At 38.1% G+C, this 14,188-nt stretch overlaps 1 protein-coding gene across 1 annotated transcript in view; it reads right to left on the bottom strand.

The window, feature by feature from the left end:
- Window positions 1-14,188, bottom strand: part of LOC146551050 (uncharacterized) — a 45,572-nt gene that overhangs the window by 25,888 nt on the left and 5,496 nt on the right. The window contains exons 13-24 of the mRNA XM_085261013.1: window positions 12,938-12,982; window positions 12,711-12,849; window positions 12,498-12,601; window positions 8,283-8,327; window positions 8,056-8,194; window positions 5,531-5,634; window positions 3,924-3,968; window positions 3,697-3,835; window positions 3,484-3,587; window positions 1,876-1,920; window positions 1,649-1,787; window positions 1,436-1,539 (exon numbers count right to left, since the gene is read on the bottom strand). Of these exons, the coding sequence (XP_085117139.1) occupies window positions 1,436-1,539; window positions 1,649-1,787; window positions 1,876-1,920; window positions 3,484-3,587; window positions 3,697-3,835; window positions 3,924-3,968; window positions 5,531-5,634; window positions 8,056-8,194; window positions 8,283-8,327; window positions 12,498-12,601; window positions 12,711-12,849; window positions 12,938-12,982 (1,152 nt within the window). The remainder of the gene's footprint in view (window positions 1-1,435; window positions 1,540-1,648; window positions 1,788-1,875; window positions 1,921-3,483; window positions 3,588-3,696; window positions 3,836-3,923; window positions 3,969-5,530; window positions 5,635-8,055; window positions 8,195-8,282; window positions 8,328-12,497; window positions 12,602-12,710; window positions 12,850-12,937; window positions 12,983-14,188) is intronic.

The following is a 14,188-nucleotide window of genomic DNA, read 5'->3' as shown; positions in this document are numbered from 1 at the left end:
CACAATAAACAGATGTTTCGGATTAAGTCCTAGCTGCGAATGCTCCACATTATATTGATGTTTGTTCGTTTTTTAAAGAAAACGAGAATAAAAAGAGGATGTTCTGTAAAATGTCATGATTCAGTGGCTAAATGTCCATTATTAAGCCTCAGTCACAGAGGTTTGACTAGCGACAGAAAAGGCGATCAGCTGATCATTGATCAGTTTCACGATTGAAGTAGCAACAGGAGAGGGAGGGAGAGAGAAGAGGCACTCGCTCCTTATATCGGTTGTTAAGCTTAACGTGGGAATGCTTTACAAACATTCAGAGATGAACTTACACACTTGCTTTACTTCTCTCTGGGATCACTTCCTCGGAGATGAAATGCTGGTTTGGTAGCGAGGCTCCAAATACACACAGCCGCTCTATCACGTGAGCACACTGCTCCGACGTGCTACGGTTATGAGCCGAGTTACGCCGTGTCGCAAGTTTTGTGAGGTGCTTTTTTGATATTTAATGGATCGGATTACATTTTTTATTTCTCTCCGATATCCAGTAATTTACGTCAGCATCGGACCGATACCGATACGTAATATCGGATACCGATACGTAATATCGGATCGGTCCATCTCTACTTTAAAGTAAACTTTTCTTTAATATCTTGAAGTTCAAGTTTTGCTGCCTTCCTCTCTGCTTTTTGTCCACACTCTTATAACCTTCCCTTACTCTGTTCTCCATTAATTTCTCCATTCAAGTCCATTTTCAGTATTTATTTTCATGTTTCAATGTCTCCTTGATTTAGTACTGGTTGCTCATTGCCTTTTTTAGTTATGTCTTTATTTGGGTTTTGATATGCTACTGTTTGGTTGTCCTCAGCTGTGTTAATTACATGCACCCATGTCTTGTTGCTCAGGGGTGTCTAATTCCCACTTAACCCATTTTTCTGTCCAATGCCATATTTTATTGCCATTTCTTTTGCATTTCCACATTTTTTTGTTTTTTCTTTGTTCTTCTTTAAACTTTTAAAGTTCAAATAAAGTTTAGTTTGATTTTGCAGCAAAATCTTGGTATACAAAGGGTAACTTAGCCCGAAGTTCAACTTCAGCTTCTCAACACAATACACTGACATTTTGAACAAGAAGTACTAGCTGCGAATTCTCCAAAATCTCTTTGTAAAAAAGTAAAAAAGTATAAGAAAGAATCTGTCCTATTGGTTATCATGATGTGAATGTCCATTATAAAGCCTCAGACACAGAGGTTTGACCCCACTCAGTGAAATCAACGAGGATGGTCCCTGAGACTGATTTGGACGCTAGCAGAATTATTTTGGAGTTGTATGTGCATTACTGTTTAAGGCACTTACACTGGGTGTGTTGACCCTGGGTGATGTCCAAAACCTGCAGGACACCGGCCCTTGAGGTTTGGAGCTAGACACCCCTGGTTTAAGGTACTTACACTGACAAGTATAATCCACCTCCAGGTACTTGTAGGTGCCAACACAGGGGTCTCCAAATACAGAGTTGCTCGCTGAGATAGTACAGCTGTTTTTCCCATTACAGCTTTGAATGCAGATAGAAAGTGAGTCAGCAAAGGGTTTAACACACTGCACATTGTGTAGCCTGGTAAAAGAAGAAAAAGTAAAACTAAACAAAGACAGTCAATCTGTACCTTTTAGCTACAACACTGGTGCTCGTCTGACTTGAGCACTGGACAACTTGGAGCTGAGAGGCCGGACGTCCAGCAGAGCATGTGGTTTTGTCACGGCGTCCATAATTAGCTCCGTGGATGACTAAAACCTGTCCTTTTTCTGAGGAAGAGATCATAGCATTAAACAATAACCATGTTTACATTTCAATAAATGAAATTCAACAAAGTTACAAAAAAGAAAACCTCACCACACTGAAGGTTTGCCTCAGATCCTTCACATGTTGCACTCGGGACTGAGAGAAAAACACATTAGAAAGTGTCATAATTCATGTGCAGACTGATTATTAGTTCATGATTTAATTCGCAACTTGAACTCTTTTGCAACCTTTTCCTTCTGTTTCATCTTTTCTGCATCCTGCAATCTGTCTTTGAATAATATATATGAAACGTAGTATGATTTTATTATTTTTGTTTTCCTCTGTCCATTTTAATTTTTACTGTCATCTTATGTTTTGCATCTCACATGTTCCCCTGTTTCCTTTTTGTTCATTTTTTACCTTTTTAAAATAAATTTCAGTTTTATTTAAATATTGCCAAATCAGCAGTCACTTCAAGGCATTTCATACCCTTAAAGACCCTACAAAAATAAAGAGAAAACTAGTTTATTTTGGAGAACCTCCTTAAAAACAAAGGTGTATTTAGGCCAACACAATAAACAGATGTTTCGGATTAAGTCCTAGCTGCGAATGCTCCACATTATATTGATGTTTGTTCGTTTTTTAAAGAAAACGAGAATAAAAAGAGGATGTTCTGTAAAATGTCATGATTCAGTGGCTAAATGTCCATTATTAAGCCTCAGTCACAGAGGTTTGACTAGCGACAGAAAAGGCGATCAGCTGATCATTGATCAGTTTCACGATTGAAGTAGCAACAGGAGAGGGAGGGAGAGAGAAGAGGCACTCGCTCCTTATATCGGTTGTTAAGCTTAACGTGGGAATGCTTTACAAACATTCAGAGATGATTGGTCCATCTCTACTTTAAAGTAAACTTTTCTTTAATATCTTGAAGTTCAAGTTTTGCTGCCTTCCTCTCTGCTTTTTGTCCACACTCTTATAACCTTCCCTTACTCTGTTCTCCATTAATTTCTCCATTCAAGTCCATTTTCAGTATTTATTTTCATGTTTCAATGTCTCCTTGATTTAGTACTGGTTGCTCATTGCCTTTTTTAGTTATGTCTTTATTTGGGTTTTGATATGCTACTGTTTGGTTGTCCTCAGCTGTGTTAATTACATGCACCCATGTCTTGTTGCTCAGGGGTGTCTAATTCCCACTTAACCCATTTTTCTGTCCAATGCCATATTTTATTGCCATTTCTTTTGCATTTCCACATTTTTTTGTTTTTTCTTTGTTCTTCTTTAAACTTTTAAAGTTCAAATAAAGTTTAGTTTGATTTTGCAGCAAAATCTTGGTATACAAAGGGTAACTTAGCCCGAAGTTCAACTTCAGCTTCTCAACACAATACACTGACATTTTGAACAAGAAGTACTAGCTGCGAATTCTCCAAAATCTCTTTGTAAAAAAGTAAAATAGTATAAGAAAGAATCTGTCCTATTGGTTATCGTGATGTGAATGTCCATTATAAAGCCTCAGACACAGAGGTTTGACCCCACTCAGTGAAATCAACAAGGATGGTCCCTGAGACTGATTTGGACGCTAGCAGAATTATTTTGGAGTTGTATGTGCATTACTGTTTAAGGCACTTACACTGGGTGTGTTGACCCTGGGTGATGTCCAAAACCTGCAGGACACCGGCCCTTGAGGTTTGGAGCTAGACACCCCTGGTTTAAGGTACTTACACTGACAAGTATAATCCACCTCCAGGTACTTGTAGGTGCCAAAACAGGGGTCTCCAAATACAGAGTTGCTCGCTGAGATAGTACAGCTGTTTTTCCCATTACAGCTTTGAATGCAGATAGAAAGTGAGTCAGCAAAGGGTTTAACACACTGCACATTGTGTAGCCTGGTAAAAGAAGAAAAAGTAAAACTAAACAAAGACAGTCAATCTGTACCTTTTAGCTACAACACTGGTGCTCGTCTGACTTGAGCACTGGACAACTTGGAGCTGAGAGGCCGGACGTCCAGCAGAGCATGTGGTTTTGTCACGGCGTCCATAATTAGCTCCGTGGATGACTAAAACCTGTCCTTTTTCTGAGGAAGAGATCATAGCATTAAACAATAACCATGTTTACATTTCAATAAATGAAATTCAACAAAGTTACAAAAAAGAAAACCTCACCACACTGAAGGTTTGCCTCAGATCCTTCACATGTTGCACTCGGGACTGAGAGAAAAACACAAAACACATTAGAAAGTGTCATAATTCATGTGCAGACTGATTATTAGTTCATGATTTAATTCGCAACTTGAACTCTTTTGCAACCTTTTCCTTCTGTTTCATCTTTTCTGCATCCTGCAATCTGTCTTTGAATAATATATATGAAACGTATTATGATTTTATTATTTTTGTTTTCCTCTGTCCATTTTAATTTTTACTGTCATCTTATGTTTTGCATCTCACATGTTCCCCTGTTTCCTTTTTGTTCATTTTTTACCTTTTTAAAATTAATTTCAGTTTTATTTAAATATTGCCAAATCAGCAGTCACTTCAAGGCATTTCATACCCTTAAAGACCCTACAAAAATAAAGAGAAAACTAGTTTATTTTGGAGAACCTCCTTAAAAACAAAGGTGTATTTAAGCCAACACAATAAACAGATGTTTCGGATTAAGTCCTAGCTGCGAATGCTCCACATTATATTGATGTTTGTTCGTTTTTTAAAGAAAACGAGAATAAAAAGAGGATGTTCTGTAAAATGTCATGATTCAGTGGCTAAATGTCCATTATTAAGCCTCAGTCACAGAGGTTTGACTAGCGACAGAAAAGGCGATCAGCTGATCATTGATCAGTTTCACGATTGAAGTAGCAACAGGAGAGGGAGGGAGAGAGAAGAGGCACTCGCTCCTTATATCGGTTGTTAAGCTTAACGTGGGAATGCTTTACAAACATTCAGAGATGATTGGTCCATCTCTACTTTAAAGTAAACTTTTCTTTAATATCTTGAAGTTCAAGTTTTGCTGCCTTCCTCTCTGCTTTTTGTCCACACACTTATAACCTTCCCTTACTCTGTTCTCCATTAATTTCTCCATTCAAGTCCATTTTCAGTATTTATTTTCATGTTTCAATGTCTCCTTGATTTAGTACTGGTTGCTCATTGCCTTTTTTAGTTATGTCTTTATTTGGGTTTTGATATGCTACTGTTTGGTTGTCCTCAGCTGTGTTAATTACATGCACCCATGTCTTGTTGCTCAGGGGTGTCTAATTCCCACTTAACCCATTTTTCTGTCCAATGCCATATTTTATTGCCATTTCTTTTGCATTTCCACATTTTTTTGTTTTTTCTTTGTTCTTCTTTAAACTTTTAAAGTTCAAATAAAGTTTAGTTTGATTTTGCAGCAAAATCTTGGTATACAAAGGGTAACTTAGCCCGAAGTTCAACTTTAGCTTCTCAACACAATACACTGACATTTTGAACAAGATGTATTAGCTGCGAATTCTCCAAAATCTCTTTGTAAAAAAGTATAAGAAAGAATCTGTCCTATTGGTTATCGTGATGTGAATGTCCATTATAAAGCCTCAGACACAGAGGTTTGACCCCACTCAGTGAAATCAACAAGGATGGTCCCTGAGACTGATTTGGACGCTAGCAGAATTATTTTGGAGTTGTATGTGCATTACTGTTTAAGGCACTTACACTGGGTGTGTTGACCCTGGGTGATGTCCAAAACCTGCAGGACACCGGCCCTTGAGGTTTGGAGCTAGACACCCCTGGTTTAAGGTACTTACACTGACAAGTATAATCCACCTCCAGGTACTTGTAGGTGCCAACACAGGGGTCTCCGAATACAGAGTTGCTCGCTGAGATAGTACAGCTGTTTTCCCCATTACAACTTTGAATGCAGATAGAAAGTGAGTCAGCAAAGGGTTTAACACACTGCACATTGTGTAGCCTGGTAAAAGAAGAAAAAGTAAAACTAAACAAAGACAGTCAATCTGTACCTTTTAGCTACAACACTGGTGCTCGTCTGACTTGAGCACTGGACAACTTGGAGCTGAGAGGCCGGACGTCCAGCAGAGCATGTGGTTTTGTCACGGCGTCCATAATTAGCTCCGTGGATGACTAAAACCTGTCCTTTTTCTGAGGAAGAGATCATAGCATTAAACAATAACCATGTTTACATTTCAATAAATGAAATTCAACAAAGTTACAAAAAAGAAAACCTCACCACACTGAAGGTTTGCCTCAGATCCTTCACATGTTGCATTCGGGACTGAGAGAAAAACACAAAACACATTAGAAAGTGTCATAATTCATGTGCAGACTGATTATTAGTTCATGATTTAATTCGCAACTTGAACTCTTTTGCAACCTTTTCCTTCTGTTTCATCTTTTCTGCATCCTGCAATCTGTCTTTGAATAATATATATGAAACGTATTATGATTTTATTATTTTTGTTTTCCTCTGTCCATTTTAATTTTTACTGTCATCTTATGTTTTGCATCTCACATGTTCCCCTGTTTCCTTTTTGTTCATTTTTTACCTTTTTAAAATTAATTTCAGTTTTATTTAAATATTGCCAAATCAGCAGTCACTTCAAGGCATTTCATACCCTTAAAGACCCTACAAAAATAAAGAGAAAACTAGTTTATTTTGGAGAACCTCCTTAAAAACAAAGGTGTATTTAGGCCAACACAATAAACAGATGTTTCGGATTAAGTCCTAGCTGCAAATGCTCCACATTATATTGATGTTTGTTCGTTTTTTAAAGAAAACGAGAATAAAAAGAGGATGTTCTGTAAAATGTCATGATTCAGTGGCTAAATGTCCATTATTAAGCCTCAGTCACAGAGGTTTGACTAGCGACAGAAAAGGCGATCAGTTGATCATTGATCAGTTTCACGATTGAAGTAGCAACAGGAGAGGGAGGGAGAGAGAAGAGGCACTCGCTCCTTATATCGGTTGTTAAGCTTAACGTGGGAATGCTTTACAAACATTCAGAGATGAACTTACACACTTGCTTTACTTCTCTCTGGGATCACTTCCTCGGAGATGAAATGCTGGTTTGGTAGCGAGGCTCCAAATACACACAGCCGCTCTATCACGTGAGCACACTGCTCCGACGTGCTACGGTTATGAGCCGAGTTACGCCGTGTCGCAAGTTTTGTGAGGTGCTTTTTTGATATTTAATGGATCGGATTACATTTTTTATTTCTCTTCGATATCCAGTAATTTACGTCAGCATCGGACCGATACCGATACGTAATATCGGATCGGTCCATCTCTACTTTAAAGTAAACTTTTCTTTAATATCTTGAAGTTCAAGTTTTGCTGCCTTCCTCTCTGCTTTTTGTCCACACTCTTATAACCTTCCCTTACTCTGTTCTCCATTAATTTCTCCATTCAAGTCCATTTTCAGTATTTATTTTCATGTTTCAATGTCTCCTTGATTTAGTACTGGTTGCTCATTGCCTTTTTTAGTTATGTCTTTATTTGGGTTTTGATATGCTACTGTTTGGTTGTCCTCAGCTGTGTTAATTACATGCACCCATGTCTTGTTGCTCAGGGGTGTCTATTTCCCACTTAACCCATTTTTCTGTCCAATGCCATATTTTATTGCCATTTCTTTTGCATTTCCACATTTTTTTGTTTTTTCTTTGTTCTTCTTTAAACTTTTAAAGTTCAAATAAAGTTTAGTTTGATTTTGCAGCAAAATCTTGGTATACAAAGGGTAACTTAGCCCGAAGTTCAACTTTAGCTTCTCAACACAATACACTGACATTTTGAACAAGATGTATTAGCTGCGAATTCTCCAAAATCTCTTTGTAAAAAAGTATAAGAAAGAATCTGTCCTATTGGTTATCGTGATGTGAATGTCCATTATAAAGCCTCAGACACAGAGGTTTGACCCCACTCAGTGAAATCAACAAGGATGGTCCCTGAGACTGATTTGGACGCTAGCAGAATTATTTTGGAGTTGTATGTGCATTACTGTTTAAGGCACTTACACTGGGTGTGTTGACCCTGGGTGATGTCCAAAACCTGCAGGACACCGGCCCTTGAGGTTTGGAGCTAGACACCCCTGGTTTAAGGTACTTACACTGACAAGTATAATCCACCTCCAGGTACTTGTAGGTGCCAAAACAGGGGTCTCCAAATACAGAGTTGCTCGCTGAGATAGTACAGCTGTTTTTCCCATTACAGCTTTGAATGCAGATAGAAAGTGAGTCAGCAAAGGGTTTAACACACTGCACATTGTGTAGCCTGGTAAAAGAAAAAAAGTAAAACTAAACAAAGACAGTCAATCTGTACCTTTTAGCTACAACACTGGTGCTCGTCTGACTTGAGCACTGGACAACTTGGAGCTGAGAGGCCGGACGTCCAGCAGAGCATGTGGTTTTGTCACGGCGTCCATAATTAGCTCCGTGGATGACTAAAACCTGTCCTTTTTCTGAGGAAGAGATCATAGCATTAAACAATAACCATGTTTACATTTCAATAAATGAAATTCAACAAAGTTACAAAAAAGAAAACCTCACCACACTGAAGGTTTGCCTCAGATCCTTCACATGTTGCACTCGGGACTGAGAGAAAAACACATTAGAAAGTGTCATAATTCATGTGCAGACTGATTATTAGTTCATGATTTAATTCGCAACTTGAACTCTTTTGCAACCTTTTCCTTCTGTTTCATCTTTTCTGCATCCTGCAATCTGTCTTTGAATAATATATATGAAACGTAGTATGATTTTATTATTTTTGTTTTCCTCTGTCCATTTTAATTTTTACTGTCATCTTATGTTTTGCATCTCACATGTTCCCCTGTTTCCTTTTTGTTCATTTTTTACCTTTTTAAAATTAATTTCAGTTTTATTTAAATATTGCCAAATCAGCAGTCACTTCAAGGCATTTCATACCCTTAAAGACCCTACAAAAATAAAGAGAAAACTAGTTTATTTTGGAGAACCTCCTTAAAAACAAAGGTGTATTTAGGCCAACACAATAAACAGATGTTTCGGATTAAGTCCTAGCTGCGAATGCTCCACATTATATTGATGTTTGTTCGTTTTTTAAAGAAAACGAGAATAAAAAGAGGATGTTCTGTAAAATGTCATGATTCAGTGGCTAAATGTCCATTATTAAGCCTCAGTCACAGAGGTTTGACTAGCGACAGAAAAGGCGATCAGCTGATCATTGATCAGTTTCACGATTGAAGTAGCAACAGGAGAGGGAGGGAGAGAGAAGAGGCACTCGCTCCTTATATCGGTTGTTAAGCTTAACGTGGGAATGCTTTACAAACATTCAGAGATGAACTTACACACTTGCTTTACTTCTCTCTGGGATCACTTCCTCGGAGATGAAATGCTGGTTTGGTAGCGAGGCTCCAAATACACACAGCCGCTCTATCACGTGAGCACACTGCTCCGACGTGCTACGGTTATGAGCCAAGTTACGCCGTGTCGCAAGTTTTGTGAGGTGCTTTTTTGATATTTAATGGATCGGATTACATTTTTTATTTCTCTCCGATATCCAGTAATTTACGTCAGCATCGGACCGATACCGATACGTAATATCGGATACCGATACGTAATATCGGATCGGTCCATCTCTACTTTAAAGTAAACTTTTCTTTAATATCTTGAAGTTCAAGTTTTGCTGCCTTCCTCTCTGCTTTTTGTCCACACTCTTATAACCTTCCCTTACTCTGTTCTCCATTAATTTCTCCATTCAAGTCCATTTTCAGTATTTATTTTCATGTTTCAATGTCTCCTTGATTTAGTACTGGTTGCTCATTGCCTTTTTTAGTTATGTCTTTATTTGGGTTTTGATATGCTACTGTTTGGTTGTCCTCAGCTGTGTTAATTACATGCACCCATGTCTTGTTGCTCAGGGGTGTCTAATTCCCACTTAACCCATTTTTCTGTCCAATGCCATATTTTATTGCCATTTCTTTTGCATTTCCACATTTTTTTGTTTTTTCTTTGTTCTTCTTTAAACTTTTAAAGTTCAAATAAAGTTTAGTTTGATTTTGCAGCAAAATCTTGGTATACAAAGGGTAACTTAGCCCGAAGTTCAACTTCAGCTTCTCAACACAATACACTGACATTTTGAACAAGAAGTACTAGCTGCGAATTCTCCAAAATCTCTTTGTAAAAAAGTAAAATAGTATAAGAAAGAATCTGTCCTATTGGTTATCGTGATGTGAATGTCCATTATAAAGCCTCAGACACAGAGGTTTGACCCCACTCAGTGAAATCAACAAGGATGGTCCCTGAGACTGATTTGGACGCTAGCAGAATTATTTTGGAGTTGTATGTGCATTACTGTTTAAGGCACTTACACTGGGTGTGTTGACCCTGGGTGATGTCCAAAACCTGCAGGACACCGGCCCTTGAGGTTTGGAGCTAGACACCCCTGGTTTAAGGTACTTACACTGACAAGTATAATCCACCTCCAGGTACTTGTAGGTGCCAACACAGGGGTCTCCGAATACAGAGTTGCTCGCTGAGATAGTACAGCTGTTTTCCCCATTACAACTTTGAATGCAGATAGAAAGTGAGTCAGCAAAGGGTTTAACACACTGCACATTGTGTAGCCTGGTAAAAGAAGAAAAAGTAAAACTAAACAAAGACAGTCAATCTGTACCTTTTAGCTACAACACTGGTGCTCGTCTGACTTGAGCACTGGACAACTTGGAGCTGAGAGGCCGGACGTCCAGCAGAGCATGTGGTTTTGTCACGGCGTCCATAATTAGCTCCGTGGATGACTAAAACCTGTCCTTTTTCTGAGGAAGAGATCATAGCATTAAACAATAACCATGTTTACATTTCAATAAATGAAATTCAACAAAGTTACAAAAAAGAAAACCTCACCACACTGAAGGTTTGCCTCAGATCCTTCACATGTTGCATTCGGGACTGAGAGAAAAACACAAAACACATTAGAAAGTGTCATAATTCATGTGCAGACTGATTATTAGTTCATGATTTAATTCGCAACTTGAACTCTTTTGCAACCTTTTCCTTCTGTTTCATCTTTTCTGCATCCTGCAATCTGTCTTTGAATAATATATATGAAACGTATTATGATTTTATTATTTTTGTTTTCCTCTGTCCATTTTAATTTTTACTGTCATCTTATGTTTTGCATCTCACATGTTCCCCTGTTTCCTTTTTGTTCATTTTTTACCTTTTTAAAATTAATTTCAGTTTTATTTAAATATTGCCAAATCAGCAGTCACTTCAAGGCATTTCATACCCTTAAAGACCCTACAAAAATAAAGAGAAAACTAGTTTATTTTGGAGAACCTCCTTAAAAACAAAGGTGTATTTAGGCCAACACAATAAACAGATGTTTCGGATTAAGTCCTAGCTGCGAATGCTCCACATTATATTGATGTTTGTTCGTTTTTTAAAGAAAACGAGAATAAAAAGAGGATGTTCTGTAAAATGTCATGATTCAGTGGCTAAATGTCCATTATTAAGCCTCAGTCACAGAGGTTTGACTAGCGACAGAAAAGGCGATCAGTTGATCATTGATCAGTTTCACGATTGAAGTAGCAACAGGAGAGGGAGGGAGAGAGAAGAGGCACTCGCTCCTTATATCGGTTGTTAAGCTTAACGTGGGAATGCTTTACAAACATTCAGAGATGAACTTACACACTTGCTTTACTTCTCTCTGGGATCACTTCCTCGGAGATGAAATGCTGGTTTGGTAGCGAGGCTCCAAATACACACAGCCGCTCTATCACGTGAGCACACTGCTCCGACGTGCTACGGTTATGAGCCGAGTTACGCCGTGTCGCAAGTTTTGTGAGGTGCTTTTTTGATATTTAATGGATCGGATTACATTTTTTATTTCTCTTCGATATCCAGTAATTTACGTCAGCATCGGACCGATACCGATACGTAATATCGGATCGGTCCATCTCTACTTTAAAGTAAACTTTTCTTTAATATCTTGAAGTTCAAGTTTTGCTGCCTTCCTCTCTGCTTTTTGTCCACACTCTTATAACCTTCCCTTACTCTGTTCTCCATTAATTTCTCCATTCAAGTCCATTTTCAGTATTTATTTTCATGTTTCAATGTCTCCTTGATTTAGTACTGGTTGCTCATTGCCTTTTTTAGTTATGTCTTTATTTGGGTTTTGATATGCTACTGTTTGGTTGTCCTCAGCTGTGTTAATTACATGCACCCATGTCTTGTTGCTCAGGGGTGTCTAATTCCCACTTAACCCATTTTTCTGTCCAATGCCATATTTTATTGCCATTTCTTTTGCATTTCCACATTTTTTTGTTTTTTCTTTGTTCTTCTTTAAACTTTTAAAGTTCAAATAAAGTTTAGTTTGATTTTGCAGCAAAATCTTGGTATACAAAGGGTAACTTAGCCCGAAGTTCAACTTCAGCTTCTCAACACAATACACTGACATTTTGAACAAGAAGTACTAGCTGCGAATTCTCCAAAATCTCTTTGTAAAAAAGTAAAATAGTATAAGAAAGAATCTGTCCTATTGGTTATCGTGATGTGAATGTCCATTATAAAGCCTCAGACACAGAGGTTTGACCCCACTCAGTGAAATCAACAAGGATGGTCCCTGAGACTGATTTGGACGCTAGCAGAATTATTTTGGAGTTGTATGTGCATTACTGTTTAAGGCACTTACACTGGGTGTGTTGACCCTGGGTGATGTCCAAAACCTGCAGGACACCGGCCCTTGAGGTTTGGAGCTAGACACCCCTGGTTTAAGGTACTTACACTGACAAGTATAATCCACCTCCAGGTACTTGTAGGTGCCAACACAGGGGTCTCCAAATACAGAGTTGCTCGCTGAGATAGTACAGCTGTTTTTCCCATTACAGCTTTGAATGCAGATAGAAAGTGAGTCAGCAAAGGGTTTAACACACTGCACATTGTGTAGCCTGGTAAAAGAAGAAAAAGTAAAACTAAACAAAGACAGTCAATCTGTACCTTTTAGCTACAACACTGGTGCTCGTCTGACTTGAGCACTGGACAACTTGGAGCTGAGAGGCCGGACGTCCAGCAGAGCATGTGGTTTTGTCACGGCGTCCATAATTAGCTCCGTGGATGACTAAAACCTGTCCTTTTTCTGAGGAAGAGATCATAGCATTAAACAATAACCATGTTTACATTTCAATAAATGAAATTCAACAAAGTTACAAAAAAGAAAACCTCACCACACTGAAGGTTTGCCTCAGATCCTTCACATGTTGCACTCGGGACTGAGAGAAAAACACATTAGAAAGTGTCATAATTCATGTGCAGACTGATTATTAGTTCATGATTTAATTCGCAACTTGAACTCTTTTGCAACCTTTTCCTTCTGTTTCATCTTTTCTGCATCCTGCAATCTGTCTTTGAATAATATATATGAAACGTAGTATGATTTTATTATTTTTGTTTTCCTCTGTCCATTTTAATTTTTACTGTCATCTTATGTTTTGCATCTCACATGTTCCCCTGTTTCCTTTTTGTTCATTTTTTACCTTTTTAAAATTAATTTCAGTTTTATTTAAATATTGCCAAATCAGCAGTCACTTCAAGGCATTTCATACCCTTAAAGACCCTACAAAAATAAAGAGAAAACTAGTTTATTTTGGAGAACCTCCTTAAAAACAAAGGTGTATTTAGGCCAACACAATAAACAGATGTTTCGGATTAAGTCCTAGCTGCGAATGCTCCACATTATATTGATGTTTGTTCGTTTTTTAAAGAAAACGAGAATAAAAAGAGGATGTTCTGTAAAATGTCATGATTCAGTGGCTAAATGTCCATTATTAAGCCTCAGTCACAGAGGTTTGACTAGCGACAGAAAAGGCGATCAGCTGATCATTGATCAGTTTCACGATTGAAGTAGCAACAGGAGAGGGAGGGAGAGAGAAGAGGCACTCGCTCCTTATATCGGTTGTTAAGCTTAACGTGGGAATGCTTTACAAACATTCAGAGATGATTGGTCCATCTCTACTTTAAAGTAAACTTTTCTTTAATATCTTGAAGTTCAAGTTTTGCTGCCTTCCTCTCTGCTTTTTGTCCACACACTTATAACCTTCCCTTACTCTGTTCTCCATTAATTTCTCCATTCAAGTCCATTTTCAGTATTTATTTTCATGTTTCAATGTCTCCTTGATTTAGTACTGGTTGCTCATTGCCTTTTTTAGTTATGTCTTTATTTGGGTTTTGATATGCTACTGTTTGGTTGTCCTCAGCTGTGTTAATTACATGCACCCATGTCTTGTTGCTCAGGGGTGTCTAATTCCCACTTAACCCTCTGTTTGCAAATTAAAACAACTAATTAAAAAAAAAACCTTGTGCCGGTTTAGCTCAGTGGGTGAGCAGGCAACCGTATTCCGTATGGCTGGAGAGCAGTAGGCCCAGGTTTGCATCTCTTCTCCTTTCTCATCCTGCTTTCACGTCTATCAACACCGTCT

Source organism: Mchenga conophoros, linkage group LG20 (assembly GCF_057382185.1).
Source record: "Mchenga conophoros isolate Kocher_MC1m ecotype Shallow Benthic linkage group LG20, M_conophoros_male_GT1.1, whole genome shotgun sequence".
NCBI lineage: Eukaryota > Metazoa > Chordata > Actinopteri > Cichliformes > Cichlidae > Mchenga > Mchenga conophoros.
Note: the sequence above shows the minus strand (reverse complement) of the source record. Positions and strands in the feature narration are given on the sequence as shown.